General features: G+C 39.2%; 1 protein-coding gene across 1 annotated transcript; it reads left to right on the top strand.

The window, feature by feature from the left end:
- Positions 1-40: 40 nt before the first annotated feature.
- Positions 41-27,865, top strand: LOC124023294 (forkhead box protein K1-like). The gene is made up of 4 exons (XM_046337799.1): positions 41-485; positions 3,689-3,901; positions 27,331-27,508; positions 27,674-27,865. Exons 1-4 carry the CDS (start codon positions 52-54, stop codon positions 27,839-27,841), a joined length of 993 nt encoding a protein of 330 aa, XP_046193755.1. The 5' UTR covers positions 41-51; the 3' UTR covers positions 27,842-27,865.

Raw genomic sequence — 27,865 nt, forward strand, 5'->3', positions numbered from 1 at the left:
TGTGTCTGAGAGTCGAGAGTGTGTTTGTATTCAACCCCCCCAAAAAAGAAGATGGCAGACTTTCGGGACGACACCGGAGCTCGAGCCCTACTGGCCTTGCAATCTGCCCCGTGCAGCCCTGTTCGAGTCGGGGTGACCTCACCCGCATACCCTCCCAATTTCACCTTCTCGGGCTCTTCGGTGCTGAGTCGGGGCTGCGCGATGCCTCCTCGCCTCGCGTCTCCTCCTCGGGCCCTGGCCAGGCTCGAAGGCCGGGACTTTGATTTCGTCATGAGGCAGCGGACAGTGACCGTAGGCCGTAACTCGTCGCACGGCTCCGTGGATATAAACATGGGTCACTCGAGCTTCATCTCTCGGCGGCACCTCCAGATCACCTTCGAGGAGCCGTGCGGGTTTTCGCTGCGCTGCCTCGGGAAGAACGGCGTCTTCGTGGACGGCGTGTTTCAGAGGAGAGGCGCGCCTCCCTGCAGCTGCCCCGGGAGTAAGTACCTGCCACAAGTCACATTTTTCAGCTGCCTACTGTAAAGTTAGCAACATTAGCATGCTAGTTATGTTAATTAAAGCAAACTTTTTGTTGGACTTGTTAATTAATAAACAAACACCTGCCACGATTCACATTTTTTTAGCTGTAAGTTAGAAAGTTAAGACCACTAGTCAAAGTTGTCTACTCTATGCATTAGCCATTCGCATTGAAAACCCGATATTGTAAAAAAAATATATATATATATATATAGACACAGTCTCTTAACTTGGTTTAAAACTACATTGGGAAGATACGAGCTGTTTAGCTAAAGTGAATCCATTGCAGTCTTCTGGTCTTTAGGAGACTGCGCAGCTAAACGGAAACATTTTAGAGTTACTTTGTGGTTTTTGACGGACGGTGGTGGCGACATTGTGTCCCGTAAACACAGAATGTAAACAGTCTCAAGTCAGCATGACGGCTATTCACTATCAAACCTACGTTTATTGGTCGCGTAACACAGATCTGCAGGTGCAGTATACGTGTGTTTCTAGCTCCCAACACTAATACCTATCAAGTAAATACAGAAAAATACACACATTATCCCCCCCCCCCAAAAAAATATATATATCTATATATATATAGATAGATAGACAGACAAAACACACTAATCCACTCATTTGAAGGGGTTTAATATATACATTAATAATACATGGCCAAAAGTATGTGGACAACCCTTCAAATTAGTGGATTTGTTTATTTCAGCCGCACCCGTTGCCGACAGCTGTATATAATCAAACACACTGCCATGCAATCTCCATAGACAAACATTAACAGTAGAATGGCCTTAGTGAAGAGCTCAGTGACTTTCAACGTCATAGGATGCCCCCTTTCCAACCAAGTCAGGTTGTAAATTGTCTGCCTTTCTAGAGCTGCCCCCCGGTCAACTATAAGTGCTGTTATTGTGAAGTGGAAACGTCTAGGAGCAACAACGGCTCAGCCTCGAAGTGGTAGGACACGCCATTTTTAAATGTTATTTATTTAATCTTTCAACTAGGCAAGTCAATTAAGAACAAATTCTTATTTACAATGACTGCCAAACCCTAACCTGGACAACTCTGGGTCGATTGTGCACCGTCCTATGGGACTCCAAACACAACTGGTTGTGATACAGCCTGGAATCAAACCAGGGTCTGTAGTGACACCTCTAGCGCTGAGATGCAGTGCCTTAGACCGCTGCGCCACCCGGGAGCCCGAGATCACAGGAAGGAATCGAACCAGGGTCTGTAGTGACAACTCTAGCCCAAGCTCACAGGAAGGAATCGAACCAGGGTCTGTAGTGACACCTCGAGCCCAAGCTCACAGGAAGGAATCGAACCAGGGTCTGTAGTGACACCTAGCCCAAGCTCACAGGAAGGAATCAAACCAGGGTCTGTAGTGACACCTCTAGCCCAAGCTCACAGGAAGGAATCGAACCAGGGTCTGTAGTGACACCTCGAGCCCAATCTCACAGGAAGGAATCGAACCAGGGTCTGTAGTGACGCCTCTAGCCCAAGCTCACAGGAAGGAAACGAACCAGGGTCTGTAGTGACACCCCGAGCCCAAGCTCACAGGAAGGAATCGAACCAGGGTCTGTAGTGACACCCCGAGCCCAAGCTCACAGGAAGGAATCGAACCAGGGTCTGTAGTGAAGGGGCCCGCTGAAGCATTTTTCGTTGTTGTCGTCTGTCCTCCGTTGCAACACTCACTACAGACTCCAAACTGCCTCTGGAAGCAACGTCAGCACAATAACTATTGATCGAGAGCTTCATGAAAATGGGTTTCCGTGACTGAGCAGCCGCGCACACAAGCCCAAGATCACCGTTGCCGCAGCGTCAAGCCGTCAGCTGATCACACAGATGACAATACTGTTGCTTTGTTTTTTGTTTTGTTTTTGTAATGAGGAATAGGATTCTTAATTCTATGATGTCATCTCCAATCATCCAATGGGATCTCATCAATTAGAGATGTATCTCCTCCTTTTCCCAGTCACACACACATTTTGAAAGGAGAACAAGGGATAGCTCCTGTTTTCTTACCCAGGTATGTGGATGTTTAAAGAAATTAAGTGTGAGGCAGGTACAGCTGTCAATGGAACTATTTGTGTGTGTGTGTGTGTGTGTGTGTGTGTGTGTGTAAAAGTCTGTCTGTCTCTGTCTATATACTAACCTGCTGCCACCAACTGAAAAACTTAGTGGCACCAGTATCACCAGGGGAAAATGTTAGTCTGGAGGCCTGTTACCACAGGTGTAACCAGGTGTGTTAAAAGGTTCCGCCCCTTAATAAAAAAAACATATTAAAAAAAAAACATACCCAAAAACTAACTATCCTGAAGCAAGAATATGCATATTCTTGATACTATTTGAAAGGAAACACTGAAGTTTGTGGAAATGTTAAATGAATGTAGGAGAATGTAACTCGTTAGATCTGGTAAAAGATAATACATTTCCTGATTTAACTTTGGACTTTAGCCGCAATTTAGATTTTGGCCACTAGTTGGCAGCCGTGTACGTGCAAAGTTTTAGCCTGATCCAATGAACCATTGCATTTCTGTGCAAGATATTGTATCAAGACTACCCAAATGTGCCTAATTGGTTTATCAATACATTTTCAAGTTCATAACTGTGTGCTCTCCTCAAACAATAGCATGGTATTAGTTCACTGTAACAGCTACTGTAAATTGGACAGTGCAGTTAGATTAACAATAATTTAGGCATTCTGCCAATATCAGATATGTCTACGTCCTGGGAAATGTTCTTGTTACTTACAACCTCAGGCTAATGTGATTAGCCTACGTTAGCTCAACCGTCCCGCGGAGGGACCCACCGATTCTGTTGAGGTTTTAAACTTATTGCTGGGTTGGAACTAAAGCCTGCACTACCAGGAAGTAGGAAGTGTTTTACTGAAGAGATGTCTAGTAACTCTAAGATATACTAAAAAAACACCTCCGTCCGTCTTCCTCCCGATCTCCTCTTCCCTCTCCTCATCTTCCCTCGCCTCCTCTTCCCTCGCCTCCTCTTCCCTCGCTTCCCTCCTCTTCCTCGCCTCCTCTTCCCTCGCCTCTCTTCCCTTCCCTCGCCTCCTCTTCCCTCGCCTCCTCTTCCCTCGCCTCCTCTTCCCTCGCCTCCTCTTCCCCCCTCGCCTCCTCTTCCCCCCTCGCCTCCTCTTCCTCTCTACCTCTCCTCCTAGATGTGTGTTCAGGTTCCCCAGTACAGTGATCAAAATCCAGTTCTCCTCTCTGTTGTCTGGGGAGGAGTCGAGAGAGGAGGAGCAGCGGTCTCCCCCGCCCCGCCTCACCCTCCTCCCACACATCTCCCCCCTCAAGATCAGCATTCCCACAATGCACCACGAGGACCTGCGACACCTGGTCAGCCCGCTGCCCTCTCCGACAGGGACCCTCAGGTGAGGAGACACACCAACACATGTCTGCTCTCACACACACTCACTCACTCACTCACTCACTCACGTTCAGAATCTCTGAATTTGCTTTAGTGGAGGCTCGTGCCATGACACCATAATTCGGGGGAATTTCAGATTGTCCCTGATTTGTCTAGTTTTTATTTTGGTGACTGTTAGTTCTCAAACAACATGATCTTATTTCAATATATAGCTCTATCTTTTATTTCAAGATAGAGCTCTATCTTTTATTTCAATTATATAGCTCTATCTTTTATTTCAATTATATAGCTCTATCTTTTAGTTCAAGATAGAACTCTATCTTTTAGTTCAAGATAGAACTCTATCTTTTAGTTCAAGATAGAACTCTATCTTTTAGTTCAAGATAGAGCTCTATCTTTTAGTTCAAGATAGAGCTCTATCTTTTATTTCAATTATATAGCTCTATCTTTTATTTCAATTATATAGCTCTATCTTTTAGTTCAAGATAGAGCTCTATCTTTTAGTTCAAGATAGAGCTCTATTTTTTAGTTCAAGATAGAATCTTTTAGTTCAAGATAGAGCTCTATCTTTTAGTTCAAGATAGAAAATACTTTTATATCTGGGTTTTAGTCGTTTTAATTTTACAATAAAAACATTTATCCGTTCTGAAAAATTATATCATTTTATTATTATTATTATTATTATTATTATCTTCTTTACTGTTTGGACATAGGTGCCTGAAAACACTCGAACAATACTTTGAATCAGAATAAAAAACCTGGAAAGAGGAAGTATTCTAGCATTATTCCCTGTGTGTCTGTCTCCCCCTGGTGGTGTGTGTGTTGTCCTGCACCACGTGGGCCATCCGGTGTCATAGTATGTGTACACAAGCCATATATGGCACGGCAGCCGCTAGCAGGCTCCTGATTGGTCCAACCCCAGGTTTTTTGTTTTTTTGCCTCAACTTGTGTTTTTTTTTTCTCCTGCTCTCCACTCACTGGTTTCCTTTTCAGAGCTCCCCCTTAGGCCCCACACACACACACACACACACACACACACACACACACACACACACACACACACACACACACACACACACACACACACACACACACACACACACACACACACACACACACTCCCCCACACACACATACACACTCCCCCACACACACATACACACTCCCACACACACACACACACACTCCCACACACACACACACACACACACACACACACACACACACACACACACACACACACACACACACACACACACACACACACACACACACACACACACACTCACCCATACACACACACACACACACACTCCCCCACACACACACACACACACACACTCCCCATACACACACTCCCCACACACTCCCCCCCACACACACACTCCCCCACACACACACACACACACACACACTCCCCCATACACACACACTCCCCCATACACACACACACACTCCCCATACACACACACATACACACACACTCCCCATACACACACACTCCCCATACACACACACTCCCCATACACACACACTCCCCATACACACACACTCACCCATACACACACACTCCCCCATACACACACACACACACACACACACTCACCCATACACACTCACCCCCACACACTCCCCCTCACACACACACCACTCCCACACACACACTCCCCCATACACACACACACACCCCTTCCCTCGCTCCTATCACACTGTGGCCTTTTTCAGGCTTGCTACTTTAGCTACTGTAACACTCCCCCACAACAATTCACACACACTAACACACACACACTAACACACACACACTAACACACACACACACACACTAACACACACACACACTAACACACTCCCAAAACAAAAACATTGGACCTTCACATGGTAACACGAGCCACTGATCTAGTTGGACAAGTTTATACTGTGTGTGTTTATATTCTCCCCAAACCTCCCCCTCTCCTTGGCAGTTCTCGTGCTGACACTGTTGGGGGGGGGGGGGGGAGACAGAGAAGAGGAGGGATGTGTAGGGAGAGAAGGGGGTGGAGTGTTGTCGTTTGTAGCAAAAGTAAGGTGCTGAAAAAAGACAGATTTATTACAAAATACATGAGTGAAAGAAAAGGTTGTGAGGTTAATGACAGGGGTTACTACCATGTTAATTACAACTATCTATTTCTCTATTTCTACAGTTGGTTAATGACAGGGGTTACTACCATGTTAATTACAACTATCTATTTCTCTATTTCTACAGTTGGTTAATGACAAGGGTTACTACCATGTTAATTACAACTATCTATTTCTACAGTTGGTTAATGACAGGGGTTACTACCATGTTAATTACAACTATCTATTTCTACAGTTGGTTAATGACAGGGGTTACTACCATGTTAATTACAACTATCTATTTCTACAGTTGGTTAATGACAGGGGTTACTACCATGTTAATTACAACTATCTATTTCTACAGTTGGTTAATGACAGGGGTTACTACCATGTTAATTACAACTATCTATTTCTACAGTTGGTTAATGACAGGGGTTACTACCATGTTAATTACAACTATCTATTTCTACAGTTGGTTAATGACAAGGGTTACTACCATGTTAATTACAACTATCTATTTCTACAGTTGGTTAATGACAGGGGTTACTACCATGTTAATTACAACTATCTATTTCTACAGTTGGTTAATGACAGGGGTTACTACCATGTTAATTACAACTATCTATTTCTACAGTTGGTTAATGACAGGGGTTACTACCATGTTAATTACAACTATCTATTTCTACAGTTGGTTAATGACAGGGGTTACTACCATGTTAATTACAACTATCTATTTCTACAGTTGGTTAATGACAGGGGTTACTACCATGTTAATTACAACTATCTATGTTAATTTCTATTTCTACAGTTGGTTAATGACAGGGGTTACTACCATGTTAATTACAATCTATCTATTTCTACAGTTGGTTAATGACAGGGGTTACTACCATGTTAATTACAACTATCTATTTCTCTATTTCTACAGTTGGTTAATGACAGGGGTTACTACCATGTTAATTACAACTATCTATTTCTACAGTTGGTTAATGACAGGGGTTACTACCATGTTAATTACAACTATCTATTTCTATTTCTACAGTTGGTTAATGACAGGGGTTACTACCATGTTAATTACAACTATCTATTTCTACAGTTGGTTAATGACAGGGGTTACTACCATGTTAATTACAACTATCTATTTTTCTACAGTTGGTTAATGACAGGGGTTACTACCATGTTAATTACAACTATCTATTTCTACAGTTGGTTAATGACAGGGGTTACTACCATGTTAATTACAACTATCTATTTCTACAGTTGGTTAATGACAGGGGTTACTACCATGTTAATTACAACTATCTATTTCTACAGTTGGTTAATGACAGGGGTTACTACCATGTTAATTACAACTATCTATTTCTACAGTTGGTTAATGACAGGGGTTACTACCATGTTAATTACAACTATCTATTTCTACAGTTGGTTAATGACAGGGGTTACTACCATGTTAATTACAACTATCTATTTCTACAGTTGGTTAATGACAGGGGTTACTACCATGTTAATTACAACTATCTATTTCTACAGTTGGTTAATGACAGGGGTTACTACCATGTTAATTACAACTATCTATTTCTACAGTTGGTTAATGACAGGGGTTACTACCATGTTAATTACAACTATCTATTTCTACAGTTGGTTAATGACAGGGGTTACTACCATGTTAATTACAACTATCTATTTCTACAGTTGGTTAATGACAGGGGTTACTACCATGTTAATTACAACTATCTATTTCTACAGTTGGTTAATGACAGGGGTTACTACCATGTTAATTACAACTATCTATTTCTACAGTTGGTTAATGACAGGGGTTACTACCATGTTAATTACAACTATCTATTTCTACAGTTGGTTAATGACAGGGGTTACTACCATGTTAATTACAACTATCTATTTCTACAGTTGGTTAATGACAGGGGTTACTACCATGTTAATTACAACTATCTATTTCTACAACTATCTAGTTGGTTAATGACAGGGGTTACTACCATGTTAATTACAACTATCTATTTCTACAGTTGGTTAATGACAGGGTTACTACCATGTTAATTACAACTATCTATTTTCTATTTCTACAGTTGGTTAATGACAGGGGTTACTACCATGTTAATTACAACTATCTATTTCTACAGTTGGTTAATGACAGGGGTTACTACCATGTTAATTACAACTATCTATTTCTCTATTTCTACAGTTGGTTAATGACAGGGGTTACTACCATGTTAATTACAACTATCTATTTTCTATTTCTACAGTTGGTTAATGACAGGGTTACTACCATGTTAATTACAACTATCTATTTCTCTATTTCTACAGTTGGTTGGTTAATGTTAATTACAACTATCTACTATTTCTACAGTTGGTTAATGGGGTTACTACCATGTTAATTACAACTATCTATTTCTCTATTTCTACAGTTGGTTAATGACAGGGGTTACTACCATGTTAATTACAACTATCTATTTCTCTATTTCTACAGTTGGTTAATGACAGGGGTTACTACCATGTTAATTACAACTATCTAGTTCTCTATTTCTACAGTTGGTTAATGACAAGGGTTACTACCATGTTAATTACAACTATCTAGTTCTCTATTTCTACAGTTGGTTAATGACAAGGGTTACTACCATGTTAATTACAACTATCTAGTTCTCTATTTCTACAGTTGGTTAATGACAGTTAATTACAACTATCTATTTCTCAGTTGGTTAATGACAAGGTTACTACCATGTTAATTACAACTATCTATTTCTACAGTTGGTTAATGACAGGGGTTACTACCATGTTAATTACAACTATCTATTTCTACAGTTGGTTAATGACAGGGGTTACTACCATGTTAATTACAACTATCTATTTCTACAGTTGGTTAATGACAGGGGTTACTACCATGTTAATTACAACTATCTATTTCTACAGTTGGTTAATGACTGGGGTTACTACCATGTTAATTACAACTATCTATTTCTACAGTTGGTTAATGACAGGGGTTACTACCATGTTAATTACAACTATCTATTTCTACAGTTGGTTAATGACAGGGGTTACTACCATGTTAATTACAACTATCTATTTCTACAGTTGGTTAATGACAGGGGTTACTACCATGTTAATTACAACTATCTATTTCTACAGTTGGTTAATGACAGGGGTTACTACCATGTTAATTACAACTATCTATTTCTACAGTTGGTTAATGACAGTTGGTTAATGGGGTTACTACCATGTTAATTACAACTATCTATTTCTACAGTTGGTTAATGACAGGGGTTACTACCATGTTAATTACAACTATCTATTTCTACAGTTGGTTAATGACAGGGGTTACTACCATGTTAATTACAACTATCTATTTCTACAGTTGGTTAATGACAGGGGTTACTACCATGTTAATTACAACTATCTATTTCTACAGTTGGTTAATGACAGGGGTTACTACCATGTTAATTACAACTATCTATTTCTCTATTTCTACAGTTGGTTAATGACAGGGGTTACTACCATGTTAATTACAACTATCTATTTCTACAGTTGGTTAATGACAGGGGTTACTACCATGTTAATTACAACTATCTATTTCTCTATTTCTACAGTTGGTTAATGACAGGGGTTACTACCATGTTAATTACAACTATCTATCTATTTCTACAGTTGGTTAATGACAGGGGTTACTACCATGTTAATTACAACTATCTATTTCTACAGTTGGTTAATGACTGGGGTTACTACCATGTTAATTACAACTATCTATTTCTACAGTTGGTTAATGACAGGGGTTACTACCATGTTAATTACAACTATCTATTTCTACAGTTGGTTAATGACAGGGGTTACTACCATGTTAATTACAACTATCTATTTCTACAGTTGGTTAATGACAGGGGTTACTACCATGTTAATTACAACTATCTATTTCTCTATTTCTACAGTTGGTTAATGACAGGGGTTACTACCATGTTAATTACAACTATCTATGTTTCTATCTATTTCTACAGTTGGTTAATGACAGGGGTTACTACCATGTTAATTACAACTATCTATTTCTCTATTTCTACAGTTGGTTAATGACAGGGGTTACTACCATGTTAATTACAACTATCTATTTCTCTATTTCTACAGTTGGTTAATGACAGGGGTTACTACCATGTTAATTACAACTATCTATTTCTACAGTTGGTTAATGACAGGGTTACTACCATGTTAATTACAACTATCTATTTCTCTATTTCTACAGTTGGTTAATGACAGGGGTTACTACCATGTTAATTACAACTATCTATCTATTTCTACAGTTGGTTAATGACAGGGGTTACTACCATGTTAATTACAACTATCTAGTTTCTCTATTTCTACAGTTGGTTAATGACAAGGGTTACTACCATGTTAATTACAACTATCTAGTTCTCTATTTCTACAGTTGGTTAATGACAAGGGTTACTACCATGTTAATTACAACTATCTAGTTCTCTATTTCTACAGTTGGTTAATGACAAGGGTTACTACCATGTTAATTACAACTATCTATTTCTACAGTTGGTTAATGACAGGGGTTACTACCATGTTAATTACAACTATCTATTTCTACAGTTGGTTAATGACAGGGGTTACTACCATGTTAATTACAACTATCTATTTCTACAGTTGGTTAATGACAGGGGTTACTACCATGTTAATTACAACTATCTATTTCTACAGTTGGTTAATGACAAGGGTTACTACCATGTTAATTACAACTATCTATTTCTACAGTTGGTTAATGACAGGGGTTACTACCATGTTAATTACAACTATCTATTTCTCTATTTCTACAGTTGGTTAATGACTGGGGTTACTACCATGTTAATTACAACTATCTATTTCTACAGTTGGTTAATGACAGGGGTTACTACCATGTTAATTACAACTATCTATTTCTACAGTTGGTTAATGACAAGGGTTACTACCATGTTAATTACAACTATCTATTTCTACAGTTGGTTAATGACAAGGGTTACTACCATGTTAATTACAACTATCTATTTCTACAGTTGGTTAATGACAGGGGTTACTACCATGTTAATTACAACTATCTATTTCTCTATTTCTACAGTTGGTTAATGACAGGGGTTACTACCATGTTAATTACAACTATCTATTTCTACAGTTGGTTAATGACAGGGGTTACTACCATGTTAATTACAACTATCTATTTCTCTATTTCTACAGTTGGTTAATGACAGGGGTTACTACCATGTTAATTACAACTATCTATTTCTCTATTTCTACAGTTGGTTAATGACAGGGGTTACTACCATGTTAATTACAACTATCTATTTCTACAGTTGGTTAATGACAGGGGTTACTACCATGTTAATTACAACTATCTATTTCTCTATTTCTACAGTTGGTTAATGACAGGGGTTACTACCATGTTAATTACAACTATCTATTTCTACAGTTGGTTAATGACAAGGGTTACTACCATGTTAATTACAACTATCTAGTTCTCTATTTCTACAGTTGGTTAATGACAGGGGTTACTACCATGTTAATTACAACTATCTAGTTCTCTATTTCTACAGTTGGTTAATGACAGGGGTTACTACCATGTTAATTACAACTATCTATTTCTACAGTTGGTTAATGACAGGGGTTACTACCATGTTAATTACAACTATCTAGTTCTCTATTTCTACAGTTGGTTAATGACAGGGGTTACTACCATGTTAATTACAACTATCTATTTCTACAGTTGGTTAATGACAGGGGTTACTACCATGTTAATTACAACTATCTATTTCTACAGTTGGTTAATGACAGGGGTTACTACCATGTTAATTACAACTATCTATTTCTACAGTTGGTTAATGACAAGGGTTACTACCATGTTAATTACAACTATCTATTTCTACAGTTGGTTAATGACAAGGGTTACTACCATGTTAATTACAACTATCTATTTCTCTAGTTCTACAGTTGGTTAATGACAGGGGTTACTACCATGTTAATTACAACTATCTATTTCTCTATTTCTACAGTTGGTTAATGACAGGGGTTACTACCATGTTAATTACAACTATCTATTTCTACAGTTGGTTAATGACAGGGGTTACTACCATGTTAATTACAACTATCTATTTCTACAGTTGGTTAATGACAGGGGTTACTACCATGTTAATTACAACTATCTATTTCTCTATTTCTACAGTTGGTTAATGACAGGGGTTACTACCATGTTAATTACAACTATCTATTTCTACAGTTGGTTAATGACAAGGGTTACTACCATGTTAATTACAACTATCTATTTCTACAGTTGGTTAATGACAGGGGTTACTACCATGTTAATTACAACTATCTAGTTCTCTATTTCTACAGTTGGTTAATGACAGGGTTACTACCATGTTAATTACAACTATCTATTTCTACAGTTGGTTAATGACAGGGGTTACTACCATGTTAATTACAACTATCTATTTATCTATTTCTACAGTTGGTTAATGACAGGGGTTACTACCATGTTAATTACAACTATCTATTTCTACAGTTGGTTAATGACAGGGGTTACTACCATGTTAATTACAACTATCTATTTCTCTATTTCTACAGTTGGTTAATGACAGGGGTTACTACCATGTTAATTACAACTATCTATTTCTACAGTTGGTTAATGACAGGGGTTACTACCATGTTAATTACAACTATCTAGTTCTCTATTTCTACAGTTGGTTAATGACAGGGGTTACTACCATGTTAATTACAACTATCTATTTCTACAGTTACAGTTGGTTAATGACAGGGGTTACTACCATGTTAATTACAACTATCTATTTCTCTATTTCTACAGTTGGTTAATGACAGGGGTTACTACCATGTTAATTACAACTATCTATTTCTCTATTTCTACAGTTGGTTAATGACAAGGGTTACTACCATGTTAATTACAACTATCTATTTCTACAGTTGGTTAATGACAAGGGTTACTACCATGTTAATTACAACTATCTAGTTCTCTATTTCTACAGTTGGTTAATGACAGGGGTTACTACCATGTTAATTACAACTATCTAGTTGGTTAATGACAGGGGTTACTTAATTTCTACAGTTGGTTAATGACAAGGGTTACTACCATGTTAATTACAACTATCTATCTATTTCTACAGTTGGTTAATGACAAGGGTTACTACCATGTTAATTACAACTATCTATCTATTTCTACAGTTGGTTAATGACAGGGGTTACTACCATGTTAATTACAACTATCTATTTCTACAGTTGGTTAATGACAGGGGTTACTACCATGTTAATTACAACTATCTATTTCTACAGTTGGTTAATGACAGGGTTACTACCATGTTAATTACAACTATCTATTTCTACAGTTGGTTAATGACAGGGGTTACTACCATGTTAATTACAACTATCTATTTCTACAGTTGGTTAATGACAGGGGTTACTACCATGTTAATTACAACTATCTATTTCTACAGTTGGTTAATGACAGGGGTTACTACCATGTTAATTACAACTATCTATTTCTCTATTTCTACAGTTGGTTAATGACTGGGGTTACTACCATGTTAATTACAACTATCTATTTCTACAGTTGGTTAATGACAGGGGTTACTACCATGTTAATTACAACTATCTATTTCTACAGTTGGTTAATGACAAGGGTTACTACCATGTTAATTACAACTATCTATTTCTACAGTTGGTTAATGACAGGGGTTACTACCATGTTAATTACAACTATCTATTTCTACAGTTGGTTAATGACAGGGGTTACTACCATGTTAATTACAACTATCTATTTCTCTATTTCTACAGTTGGTTAATGACAGGGGTTACTACCATGTTAATTACAACTATCTATTTCTACAGTTGGTTAATGACAGGGGTTACTACCATGTTAATTACAACTATCTATCTATTTCTACAGTTGGTTAATGACAGGGGTTACTACCATGTTAATTACAACTATCTATTTCTCTATTTCTACAGTTGGTTAATGACAGGGGTTACTACCATGTTAATTACAACTATCTATTTCTACAGTTGGTTAATGACAGGGGTTACTACCATGTTAATTACAACTATCTATTTCTCTATTTCTACAGTTGGTTAATGACAGGGGTTACTACCATGTTAATTACAACTATCTATTTCTACAGTTGGTTAATGACAAGGGTTACTACCATGTTAATTACAACTATCTAGTTCTCTATTTCTACAGTTGGTTAATGACAGGGGTTACTACCATGTTAATTACAACTATCTATTTCTCTATTTCTACAGTTGGTTAATGACAGGGGTTACTACCATGTTAATTACAACTATCTATTTCTACAGTTGGTTAATGACAGGGGTTACTACCATGTTAATTACAACTATCTAGTTCTCTATTTCTACAGTTGGTTAATGACAGGGGTTACTACCATGTTAATTACAACTATCTATTTCTACAGTTGGTTAATGACAGGGGTTACTACCATGTTAATTACAACTATCTATTTCTACAGTTGGTTAATGACAAGGGTTACTACCATGTTAATTACAACTATCTATTTCTACAGTTGGTTAATGACAAGGGTTACTACCATGTTAATTACAACTATCTATTTCTACAGTTGGTTAATGACAAGGGTTACTACCATGTTAATTACAACTATCTATTTCTCTATTTCTACAGTTGGTTAATGACAGGGGTTACTACCATGTTAATTACAACTATCTATTTCTCTATTTCTACAGTTGGTTAATGACAGGGGTTACTACCATGTTAATTACAACTATCTATTTCTCTAGTTCTACAGTTGGTTAATGACAGTTAATGACAGGGGTTACTACCATGTTAATTACAACTATCTATTTCTACAGTTGGTTAATGACAGGGGTTACTACCATGTTAATTACAACTATCTATTTCTCTATTTCTACAGTTGGTTAATGACAGGGGTTACTACCATGTTAATTACAACTATCTATTTCTACAGTTGGTTAATGACAGGGGTTACTACCATGTTAATTACAACTATCTATTTCTACAGTTGGTTAATGACAGGGGTTACTACCATGTTAATTACAACTATCTAGTTCTATCTATTTCTACAGTTGGTTAATGACAGGGGTTACTACCATGTTAATTACAACTATCTATTTCTACAGTTGGTTAATGACAGGGGTTACTACCATGTTAATTACAACTATCTATTTCTCTATTTCTACAGTTGGTTAATGACAGGGGTTACTACCATGTTAATTACAACTATCTATTTCTACAGTTGGTTAATGAATGGGGTTACTACCATGTTAATTACAACTATCTATCTATTTCTACAGTTGGTTAATGACAGGGGTTACTACCATGTTAATTACAACTATCTATTTCTACAGTTGGTTAATGACAGGGGTTACTACCATGTTAATTACAACTATCTATCTATTTCTACAGTTGGTTAATGACAGGGGTTACTACCATGTTAATTACAACTATCTATTTCTACAGTTGGTTAATGACAGGGGTTACTACCATGTTAATTACAACTATCTATTTCTCTATTTCTACAGTTGGTTAATGACAGGGGTTACTACCATGTTAATTACAACTATCTATTTCTACAGTTGGTTAATGACTGGGGTTACTACCATGTTAATTACAACTATCTATTTCTACAGTTGGTTAATGACAGGGTTACTACCATGTTAATTACAACTATCTATTTCTACAGTTGGTTAATGACAGGGGTTACTACCATGTTAATTACAACTATCTAGTTCTCTATTTCTACAGTTGGTTAATGACAGGGGTTACTACCATGTTAATTACAACTATCTAGTTTCTATTTCTACAGTTGGTTAATGACAGGGGTTACTACCATGTTAATTACAACTATCTAGGGGTTTTACAACTATCTATTTCTACAGTTGGTTAATGACAGGGGTTACTACCATGTTAATTACAACTATCTATTTCTACAGTTGGTTAATGACAGGGGTTACTACCATGTTAATTACAACTATCTAGTTCTCTATTTCTACAGTTGGTTAATGACAGGGGTTACTACCATGTTAATTACAACTATCTATCTATTTCTACAGTTGGTTAATGACAGGGGTTACTACCATGTTAATTACAACTATCTATTTCTACAGTTGGTTAATGACAGGGGTTACTACCATGTTAATTACAACTATCTATTTCTACAGTTGGTTAATGACAGGGGTTACTACCATGTTAATTACTACTATCTATTTCTACAGTTGGTTAATGACAGGGGTTACTACCATGTTAATTACAACTATCTATTTCTACAGTTGGTTAATGACAGGGGTTACTACCATGTTAATTACAACTATCTATTTCTACAGTTGGTTAATGACAGGGGTTACTACCATGTTAATTACTACTATCTATTTCTACAGTTGGTTAATGACAGGGGTTACTACCATGTTAATTACAACTATCTATTTCTACAGTTGGTTAATGACAGGGGTTACTACCATGTTAATTACAACTATCTATTTCTCTATTTCTACAGTTGGTTAATGACAGGGGTTACTACCATGTTAATTACAACTATCTATTTCTACAGTTGGTTAATGACAGGGGTTACTACCATGTTAATTACAACTATCTATCTATTTCTACAGTTGGTTAATGACAGGGGTTACTACCATGTTAATTACTACTATCTATTTCTACAGTTGGTTAATGACAGGGGTTACTACCATGTTAATTACAACTATCTATTTCTACAGTTGGTTAATGACAGGGGTTACTACCATGTTAATTACAACTATCTATTTCTACAGTTGGTTAATGACAGGGGTTACTACCATGTTAATTACAACTATCTATTTCTACAGTTGGTTAATGACAGGGGTTACTACCATGTTAATTACAACTATCTATTTCTACAGTTGGTTAATGACAGGGGTTACTACCATGTTAATTACAACTATCTATTTCTACAGTTGGTTAATGACAGGGGTTACTACCATGTTAATTACAACTATCTATTTCTCTAGTTCTACAGTTGGTTAATGACAGGGGTTACTACCATGTTAATTACAACTATCTATTTCTACAGTTGGTTAATGACAGGGGTTACTACCATGTTAATTACAACTATCTATTTCTACAGTTGGTTAATGACAGGGGTTACTACCATGTTAATTACAACTATCTATTTCTACAGTTGGTTAATGACTGGGGTTACTACCATGTTAATTACAACTATCTATTTCTCTATTTCTACAGTTGGTTAATGACAGGGGTTACTACCATGTTAATTACAACTATCTATTTCTACAGTTGGTTAATGACAGGGGTTACTACCATGTTAATTACAACTATCTATTTCTACAGTTGGTTAATGACAGGGGTTACTACCATGTTAATTACAACTATCTATTTCTACAGTTGGTTAATGACAGGGGTTACTACCATGTTAATTACAACTATCTATTTCTCTATTTCTACAGTTGGTTAATGACAGGGGTTACTACCATGTTAATTACAACTATCTATTTCTACAGTTGGTTAATGACAGGGGTTACTACCATGTTAATTACAACTATCTATTTCTACAGTTGGTTAATGACAGGGGTTACTACCATGTTAATTACAATCTATCTATTTCTACAGTTGGTTAATGACAGGGGTTACTACCATGTTAATTACAACTATCTATTTCTCTATTTCTACAGTTGGTTAATGACAGGGGTTACTACCATGTTAATTACAACTATCTATTTCTACAGTTGGTTAATGACAGGGGTTACTACCATGTTAATTACAACTATCTATTTCTACAGTTGGTTAATGACAGGGGTTACTACCATGTTAATTACAACTATCTATTTCTACAGTTGGTTAATGACAGGGGTTACTACCATGTTAATTACAACTATCTATTTCTCTATTTCTACAGTTGGTTAATGACAGGGGTTACTACCATGTTAATTACAACTATCTATTTCTCTATTTCTACAGTTGGTTAATGACAGGGGTTACTACCATGTTAATTACAACTATCTATTTCTACAGTTGGTTAATGACAGGGGTTACTACCATGTTAATTACAACTATCTATTTCTCTATTTCTACAGTTGGTTAATGACAGGGGTTACTACCATGTTAATTACAACTATCTATTTCTCTAGTTCTACAGTTGTAGAGTTGTACACCTATTTGCATAGTTCTAGAGTTGTACACCTATTTGCATAGTTCTAGAGTTGTACACCTATTTGCATAGTTCTAGAGTTGTACACCTATTTGCATAGTTCTAGAGTTGTACACCTATTTGCATAGTTCTAGAGTTGTACACCTATTTGCATAGTTCTAGAGTTGTACACCTATTTGCATAGTTCTAGAGTTGTACACCTATTTGCATAGTTCTAGAGTTGTACACCTATTTGCATAGTTCTAGAGTTGTACACCTATTTGCATAGTTCTAGAGTTGTACACCTATTTGCATAGTTTTACAGTTGTTTGATTATAGCTCCAGCTAGTTTTACAGTTGTTTGATTATAGTTCTACGGTTGTTTGATTATAGTTCCAGTTAGTTCTACAGTTGTTTAATTATAGTTCTACGGTTGTTTGATTATAGTTCCAGTTAGTTCTACAGTTGTTTAATTATAGTTCTACGGTTGTTTGATTATAGTTCTACGGTTGTTTGATTATAGTTCTACGGTTGTTTGATTATAGTTCCAGCTCGTTCTACGGTTGTTTGATTATAGCTCCAGTTAGTTCTACGGTTGTTTGATTATAGCTCTATGGTTGTTTGATTATAGTTCCAGCTAGTTCTACAGTTGTTTAATTATAGTTCTACGGTTGTTTGATTATAGTTCTACGGTTGTTTGATTATAGTTCCAGCTCGTTCTACGGTTGTTTAATTATAGTTCTACGGTTGTTTGATTATAGTTTTATAGTTCTACAGTTTGATTTGAGTTTTTTTGTAATTTTTTATCTTACTTTTCCTGTATTTTCTTTCTCCTTTCATACGTCTTTCACTCTTCTTCCTCATGTCTCCTTCTTCTTTTGTTTGAAACACCTGCAGACGCACTACAGCATCTGAGCCAAAACAAACACACACACACACACACTCTCCCCTGGAAACCAGTGTTTACTTTGCTGCCCAGAGGAGGGGGCCTGTATGTGTGTGGGGTTGGGATCTTCACACTGTAAAGTAGGGATATACATATGCCTTCAGAAGGTATTCAAACCACTTGACTTTTTACACCTTTTGTCAACGCTAAAGCCTTATTCTAAATTGGATTATATCGCCCCCCCCATCAATCTACACACAATACCCAATAACGACATCACAATACCCAATAACGACATCACAATACCCAATAACGACATCACAATACCCAATAACGACATCACAATACCCCATAACGACATCACAATACCCCATAACGACATCACAATACCCCATAACGACATCACAATACCCCATAACGACATCACAATACCCCATAACGACATCACAATACTCCATAATGACAAAGGGAAAACAGGTTTTTAGACATGTTTGCCCCCAAAAATTAATATATATCACGTTTTGCATAACTATTCAGACCCTTTCCTCAGTACTTTGTTGAAGCACCTTTGGCAGCGATTACAGCATCGAGTCTTCTTGGGTTTGACGCTACAAGCTTGGCACACCTGTATTTGGGAAATTTCTCCCATTCTTCTCTGTAGTTCTTCTCAAGCTCTGTCAGGTTGGATGGGGAGCGTCGCTGTACCATTATTTTCACGTTGTCACGCCTTGGTCATTGTATCTTGTGTTTTTGTTATATGTTTGGGTAGGCCAGGGTGTGACATGGGTTTATATGTTGTATTTCGTATTGGGGTTTGTATTAATTGGGAGTGTGTATTATTAGGGGTGTGTCTAGTTAGGCTTGGCTGCCTGAGGCGATTCCTAATTGGAGTCAGCTGATTCTCGTTGTCTCGGATTGGGAACCGTATTTAGGCAGCCTGAGTGCGCGTTGTATTTCGTGGGTGATTGTACCTGTCTTAGTGTTAGTCACCAGATAGGCTGTAATTAGTTTCACTCGTTTGTTGTTTTCTTCTTCCGTTATTTCATGTACCGCATATTTCTTCATTAAAAGTCATGAGTAACCTACACGCTGCATTTCGGTCTGACTCTCTTCAAACAGCAGACGAAATTCATTACACACGTCTCTTCGGAGATGTTTGATCGGGTTCAAGTCCGGGCTCTGGCTGGGCCGCTCACAGTATTTGGTTATAAATGTAATGTTGCAGGGTGGTCAACTGTCCTCCAGGAGATTCCAGCTGTTGGGGGTGCAGGCTTTTACTCCAGCCCTGCTCTAACACAACCACGTTGTAAAATTTCAGCTGCTCAACCGGAACCTTGATAAGCTGACTGGTAGGTTTGAGCAGGGTTGAACCAAGAACCTGCACGCCCAGTAGCAGATGGAGGGGTGACGGACCACATGTGTTTTATACAGCAGCCAATCAGAGCAGAGCAGGCTCCAATAGCAGGAGATGGTATCTAATACATGGGATCAGACAGGAGGAGATGGTATCTAATACATGGGATCAGACAGGAGGAGATGGTATCTAATACATGGGATCAGACAGCAGGAGGAGATGGTATCTAATACATGGGATCAGACAGCAGCAGGAGATGGTATCTAATACATGGGATCAGACAGCAGGAGATGGTATCTAATACATGGGATCAGACAGGAGGAGATGGTATCTAATACATGGGATCAGACAGCAGGAGATGGTATCTAATACATGGGATCAGACAGCAGGAGATGGATCAGACAGACAGCAGGAGATGGTATCTAATACATGGGATCAGACAGCAGCAGGAGATGGTATCTAATACATGGGATCAGACAGCAGGAGATGGTATCTAATACATGGGATCAGACAGCAGGAGGAGATGGTATCTAATACATGGGATCAGACAGCAGGAGATGGTATCTAATACATGGGATCAGACAGGAGGAGGAGATGTTATCTAATACATGGGATCAGACAGCAGCAGGAGGAGATGGTATCTAATACATGGGATCAGACAGCAGGAGATGGTATCTAATACATGGGATCAGACAGCAGCAGGAGGAGATGGTATCTAATACATGGGATCAGACAGCAGGAGATGGTATCTAATACATGGGTTCAGACAGCAGGAGGAGATGGTATCTAATACATGGGATCAGACAGCAGGAGATGGTATCTAATACATGGGATCAGACAGCAGGAGGAGGTATCTAATACATGGGATCAGACAGCAGGAGGAGATGGTATCTAATACATGGGATCAGACAGCAGGAGGAGATGGTATCTAATACATGGGATCAGACAGCAGGAGGAGATGGTATCTAATACATGGGATCAGACAGCAGGAGGAGATGGTATCTAATACATGGGATCAGACAGCAGGAGGAGATGGTATCTAATACATGGGATCAGACAGCAGGAGGAGATGGATACATGGGACAGACAGCAGGAGGAGATGGTATCTAATACATGGGATCAGACAGCAGGAGGAGATGGTATCTAATACATGGGATCAGACAGCAGGAGGAGATGGTATCTAATACATGGGATCAGAGAGCAGGAGGAGATGGTATCTAATACATGGGATCAGACAGCAGGAGGAGATGGTATCTAATACATGGGATCAGAGAGCAGGAGGAGATGGTATCTAATACATGGGATCAGACAGCAGGAGGAGATGGTATCTAATACATGGGATCAGAGAGCAGGAGGAGATGGTATCTAATACATGGGGTCAGACAGCAGGAGATGGTATCTAATACATGGGATCAGACAGCAGGAGATGGTATCTAATACATGGGATCAGACAGGAGGAGATGGTATCTAATACATGGGATCAGACAGGAGGAGATGGTATCTAATACATGGGATCAGACAGCAGGAGGAGATGGCATCTAATACATGGGATCAGACAGCAGGAGGAGATGGTATCTAATACATGGGATCAGACAGCAGGAGATGGTATCTAATACATGGGATCAGACAGCAGATGGTATCTAATACATGGGATCAGACAGGAGGAGATGGTATCTAATACATGGGATCAGACAGCAGGAGATGGTATCTAATACATGGGATCAGACAGCAGGAGGAGATGGTATCTAATACATGGGATCAGACAGCAGGAGGAGATGGTATCTAATACATGGGATCAGACAGCAGGAGGAGATGGTATCTAATACATGGGATCAGACAGCAGCAGGAGGAGATGGTATCTAATACATGGGATCAGACAGCAGCAGGAGATGGTATCTAATACATGGGATCAGACAGCAGCAGGAGATGGTATCTAATACATGGGATCAGACAGCAGGAGGAGATGGTATCTAATACATGGGATCAGAGAGCTGGAGGAGATGGTATCTAATACATGGGGTCAGACAGCAGGAGATGGTATCTAATACATGGGATCAGACAGCAGGAGATGGTATCTAATACATGGGATCAGACAGGAGGAGATGGTATCTAATACATGGGATCAGACAGGAGGAGATGGTATCTAATACATGGGATCAGACAGCAGGAGGAGATGGCATCTAATACATGGGATCAGACAGCAGGAGGAGATGGTATCTAATACATGGGATCAGGAGATGGTATCTAATACATGGGATCAGACAGCAGATGGTATCTAATACATGGGATCAGACAGGAGGAGATGGTATCTAATACATGGGATCAGACAGCAGGAGATGGTATCTAATACATGGGATCAGACAGCAGGAGGAGATGGTATCTAATACATGGGATCAGACAGCAGGAGGAGATGGTATCTAATACATGGGATCAGACAGCAGGAGGAGATGGTATCTAATACATGGGATCAGACAGCAGGAGGAGATGGTATCTAATACATGGGATCAGACAGCAGGAGATGGAGATACATGGTATCTAATACAGGAGATGGGATCATGGGACAGCAGCAGGAGGAGATGGTATCTAATACATGGGATAGCAGGAGGAGATGGGATCATGGGACAGACAGCAGGAGATGGTATCTAATACATGGGATCAGACAGCAGGAGGAGATGGTATCTAATACATGGGATCAGACAGCAGGAGGAGATGGTATCTAATACATGGGATCAGACAGCAGGAGATGGTATCTAATACATGGGATCAGACAGCAGGAGGAGATGGTATCTAATACATGGGATCAGACAGCAGGGTTGTTATTGTTATCGGTTATTTTAGTGGTGATGGTATGGTGGTGTTATTGACTCAGTGGTGATAGTATGGTGGTGTTATTTTAGTGGTGGTAGTATGGTGGTGTTATTGGTTCGGTTATTTTAGTGGTGATAGTATGGTGGTGTTATTGGCTCGGTTATTTTAGTGGTGATAGTATGGTGGTGTTATTTTAGTGGTGATAGTATAGTGGTGTTATTGGTTCGGTTATTTTAGTGGTGATAGTATGGTGCTGTTATTGGCTCGGTTATTTTAGTGGTGATAGTATGGTGGTGTTATTTTAGTGGTGATAGTATGGTGGTGTTATTGGCACAGTGGTGAGGTTAATTTTCGTGGTGATAGTATAGCTCTGTTACAGTAGTGATGGTGTCACCATGTGGTGATAGTATGGTGGTGTTATTGGTTCGGTTATTTTAGTGGTGATAGTATAGTGGTGATAGTATGGTGGTGTTATTGGTTCGGTTATTTTAGTGGTGATAGTATGGTGGTGTTATTGGCACAGTGGTGGTGTTATTTTAGTGGTGATAGTATAGTGGTGTTATTTTAGTGGTGATAGTATAGTGGTGTTATTTTAGTGGTGATAGTATAGTGGTGTTATTGGTTCGGTTATTTTAGTGGTGATAGTATGGTGGTGTTATTGGTACAGTGGTGAGGTTATTTTAGTGGTGATAGTATGGTGGTGTTATTGGTTCGGTTATTTTAGTGGTGATAGTATAGTGGTGTTATTGGCTCTGTTATTTTAGTGGTGATAGTATGGTGGTGTTATTTTAGTGGTGATAGTATGGTGGTGTTATTGGTTCGGTTATTTTAGTGGTGATAGTATGGTGGTGTTATTGGCACAGTGGTGGTGTTATTTTAGTGGTGATAGTATAGTGGTGTTATTTTAGTGGTGATAGTATAGTGGTGTTATTTTAGTGGTGATAGTATAGTGGTGTTATTGGTTCGGTTATTTTAGTGGTGATAGTATGGTGGTGTTATTGGTACAGTGGTGAGGTTATTTTAGTGGTGATAGTATGGTGGTGTTATTGGTTCGGTTATTTTAGTGGTGATAGTATAGTGGTGTTATTGGCTCTGTTATTTTAGTGGTGATAGTATGGTGGTGTTATTTTAGTGGTGATAGTATGGTGGTGTTATTGGTGGTGTTATTTTAGTGGTGATAGTATGGTGGTGTTATTGGTTCGGTTATTTTAGTGGTGATAGTATGGTGGTGTTATTTTTATTTTAGTGGTGATAGTATGGTGGTGTTATTTTAGTGGTGATAGTATAGTGGTGTTATTGGTTCGGTTATTTTAGTGGTGATAGTATGGTGGTGTTATTGTTATTTTAGTGGTGATAGTATGGTGGTGTTATTTTAGTGGTGATAGTATGGTGGTGTTATTGGCACAGTGGTGAGGTTAATTTTCGTGGTGATAGTATAGCTCTGTTACAGTAGTGATGGTGTATGTGGTGATAGTATGGTGGTGTTATTGGTTCGGTTATTTTAGTGTGATGTATAGATAGTATGGTGGTGTTATTGGTTCGGTTATTTTAGTGGTGATAGTATGGTGGTGTTATTGGCACAGTGGTGGTGTTATTTTAGTGGTGATAGTATAGTGGTGTTATTTTAGTGGTGATAGTATAGTGGTGTTATTTTAGTGGTGATAGTATAGTGGTGTTATTGGTTCGGTTATTTTAGTGGTGATAGTATGGTGGTGTTATTGGTACAGTGGTGAGGTTATTTTAGTGGTGATAGTATGGTGGTGTTATTGGTTCGGTTATTTTAGTGGTGATAGTATAGTGGTGTTATTGGCTCTGTTATTTTAGTGGTGATAGTATGGTGGTGTTATTTTAGTGGTGATAGTATGGTGGTGTTATTGGTTCGGTTATTTTAGTGGTGATAGTATGGTGGTGTTATTTTCGGTTATTTTAGTGGTGATAGTATGGTGGTGTTATTTTAGTGGTGATAGTATGTATGGTGGTGTTATTTTAGTGGTGGTAGTATGGTGGTGTTATTGGTACAGTGGTGAGGTTATTTTAGTGGTGGTAGTATGGTGGTGTTATTGGTTGTTATTTTAGTGGTGATAGTATGGTGGTGTTATTTTAGTGGTGATAGTATGGTGGTGTTATTTTAGTGGTGATAGTATGGTGGTGTTATTTTAGTGGTGATAGTATGATGGTGTTATTGGTTCGGTTATTTTAGTGGTGATAGTATGGTGGTGTTATTTTAGTGGTGATAGTATAGTGGTGTTATTGGCTCGGTTATTTTAGTGGTGATAGTATGGTGGTGTTATTTTAGTGGTGATAGTATGGTGGTGTTATTGACTCAGTGGTGATAGTATGGTGGTGTTATTTTAGTGGTGATAGTATGGTGGTGTTATTGGTTCGGTTATTTTAGTGGTGATAGTATGGTGGTGTTATTTTAGTGGTGATAGTATGGTGGTGTTATTTTAGTGGTGGTAGTATGGTGGTGTTATTGGTTCGGTTATTTTAGTGGTGATAGTATAGTGGTGTTATTGACTCGGTTATTTTAGTGGTGGTAGTATGGTGGTGTTATTAGCACAGTGGTGGTGTTATTTTAGTGGTGATAGTATGGTGGTGTTATTTTAGTGGTGATAGTATAGTGGTGTTATTTTAGTGGTGATAGTATGGTGGTGTTATTGGTTCGGTTATTTTCGTGGTGATAGTATAGCTCTGTTATAGTAGTGGTGGTGTCACCATGTGGTGATAGTATAGCTCTGTTATAGTAGTGATGGTATGGTGGTGTTGTCATATGGTGGGTTATGGTGACACCCAGGGGCCTCTTTCAGTGTTACAAATCACCACGGTCCAAATAAATTAATCTGGAACACAGCGTAGGGGCTGGCGGCGCTCAGTAAATCAGTTGTTCCAGGTAATGGGGTCAAATGTTCCGTGTCAATGGTTTATTTGATTGGATTGAATTTGTTGTTGAACTTTGAACTCGATGGTTTCTCCTTGACATACGCTCATTTTTTTAACTTAAAAATGTATTCGCAATTCCGTTAGGTGGAGTTACCCTATTCTAGATCTTACTCTCTCTCTCCTCATCCTTCTCTCATCCTTCTCCCCTCTCATTCTCCTCTCCTTCTCCCCTCTCATTGTCCTCTCATTCTCCTCTCCTTCTCCTCTCATTCTCCTCTCCCATTGTCCTCTCCTTCTCCCCTCTCATTGTCCTTCTCCCCTCTCATTCTCCTCTCCTTATCCCCTCTCATTGTCCTTTCCTTCTCCCCTCTCATTGTCCTCTCCTTCTCCCCTCTCATTGTCCTCTCCTTCTCCCCTCTCATTGTCCTCTCCTTCTCCCCTCTCATTGTCCTCTCCTTCTCCCCTCTCATTGTCCTCTCCTTCTCCCCTCTCCCTCTCATTGTCCTCCTCTCTCCTTCTCCCCTCTCCCATTGTCCTCTCCTTCTCCCCTCTCATTGTCCTCTCCTTCTCCCCTCTCATTGTCCTCTCCTTCTCCCCTCTCATTGTCCTCTCCTTCTCCCCTCTCATTGTCCTCTCCTTCTCCCCTCTCATTCTCCTCTCCTTCTCCCCTCTCTTTGTCCTCTCCTTCTCCCTCTCATTGTCCTCTCCTTCTCCCCTCTCATTGTCCTCTCCTTCTCCCCTCTCATTGTCCTCTCCTTCTCCCCTCTCATTGTCCTCTCCTTCTCCCCTCTCATTCTCCTCTCCTTCTCTCCTCCATTGTCCTCTCCTTCTCCTTCTCTCCTGTTCTCCTCTCCTTCTCCCCTCTCATTGTCCTCTCCTTCTCCCCTCTCATTGTCCTCCCCTCCTTCTCCCCTCTCATTGTCCTCTCCTTCTCCCCTCTCATTGTCCTCTCCTTCTCCCCTCTCATTGTCCTCTCCTTCTCCCCTCTCATTGTCCTCTCCTTCTCCCCTCTCATTGTCCTCTCCTTCTCCCCTCTCATTGTCCCTCCTTCTCCCCTCTCATTGTCCTCTCCTTCTCCCCTCTCATTGTCCTCTCCTTCTCCCCTCTCATTGTCCTCTCCTTCTCCCCTCTCATTGTCCTCTCCTACCACTACTCTCCCCTCTCATTGTCCTCTCCTTCTCCCCTCTCATTGTCCTCTCCTTCTCCCCTCTCATTCTGCTCTCCTTCTCATTCTCCTTCTCCCCTCTCATCCTCCTCTCCAGTGTTCCTAACTCGTGCCCGGCCAGTCCGAGGGGTGCGGGGTCATCGGGTTATCGCTACGGACGCAACGTGACATCTGACCTCCAGCTGGCTGCGGAGTTCGCTGCCAAGGCTGTCTCCGAGCAACAGCGGGGCGTTGCTGAGCAACACGGAGAGTCCGGCGGCGGAGACAGCCCCAAGGTATACTTCACTGTGTGTGTGTGTGTGTGTGTGTGTGTGTGTGTGTGTGTGTGTGTGTGTGTGTGTGTGTGTGTGTGTGTGTGTGTGTGTGTGTGTGTGTGTGTATATATGTATATAATGGGGGTTAATATATATATATTAACCCCTCTCTCCTGTCTTATCCAGGATGAATCGAAGCCTCCCTACTCCTACGCCCAGTTGATAGTACAGGCCATCTCTTCAGCACCAGACAGACAGCTGACCCTGTCTGGAATCTACACACACATCACCAAACACTACCCCTACTATCGCACTGCAGACAAGGGCTGGCAGGTAACTAGACACATCACCTAACCCTACTACCAGGTAGCTAGACTC

Source organism: Oncorhynchus gorbuscha, unplaced genomic scaffold (genome assembly GCF_021184085.1).
Source record: "Oncorhynchus gorbuscha isolate QuinsamMale2020 ecotype Even-year unplaced genomic scaffold, OgorEven_v1.0 Un_scaffold_1577, whole genome shotgun sequence".
Classification (NCBI taxonomy): Eukaryota; Metazoa; Chordata; class Actinopteri; order Salmoniformes; family Salmonidae; genus Oncorhynchus; species Oncorhynchus gorbuscha.

Excerpts from the sequence above, each read along its gene's own strand:
- LOC124023294 (XM_046337799.1), top strand. The coding sequence starts at position 52 with ATGGCAGACTTTCGGGACGACACCGGAGCTCGAGCCCTACTGGCCTTG. Across the intron at positions 3,902-27,330 it reads TCTCCGACAGGGACCCTCAG|TGTTCCTAACTCGTGCCCGG; the intron begins GTGAGGAGACAC and ends CCTCCTCTCCAG. Across the intron at positions 27,509-27,673 it reads GCGGCGGAGACAGCCCCAAG|GATGAATCGAAGCCTCCCTA; the intron begins GTATACTTCACT and ends TGTCTTATCCAG.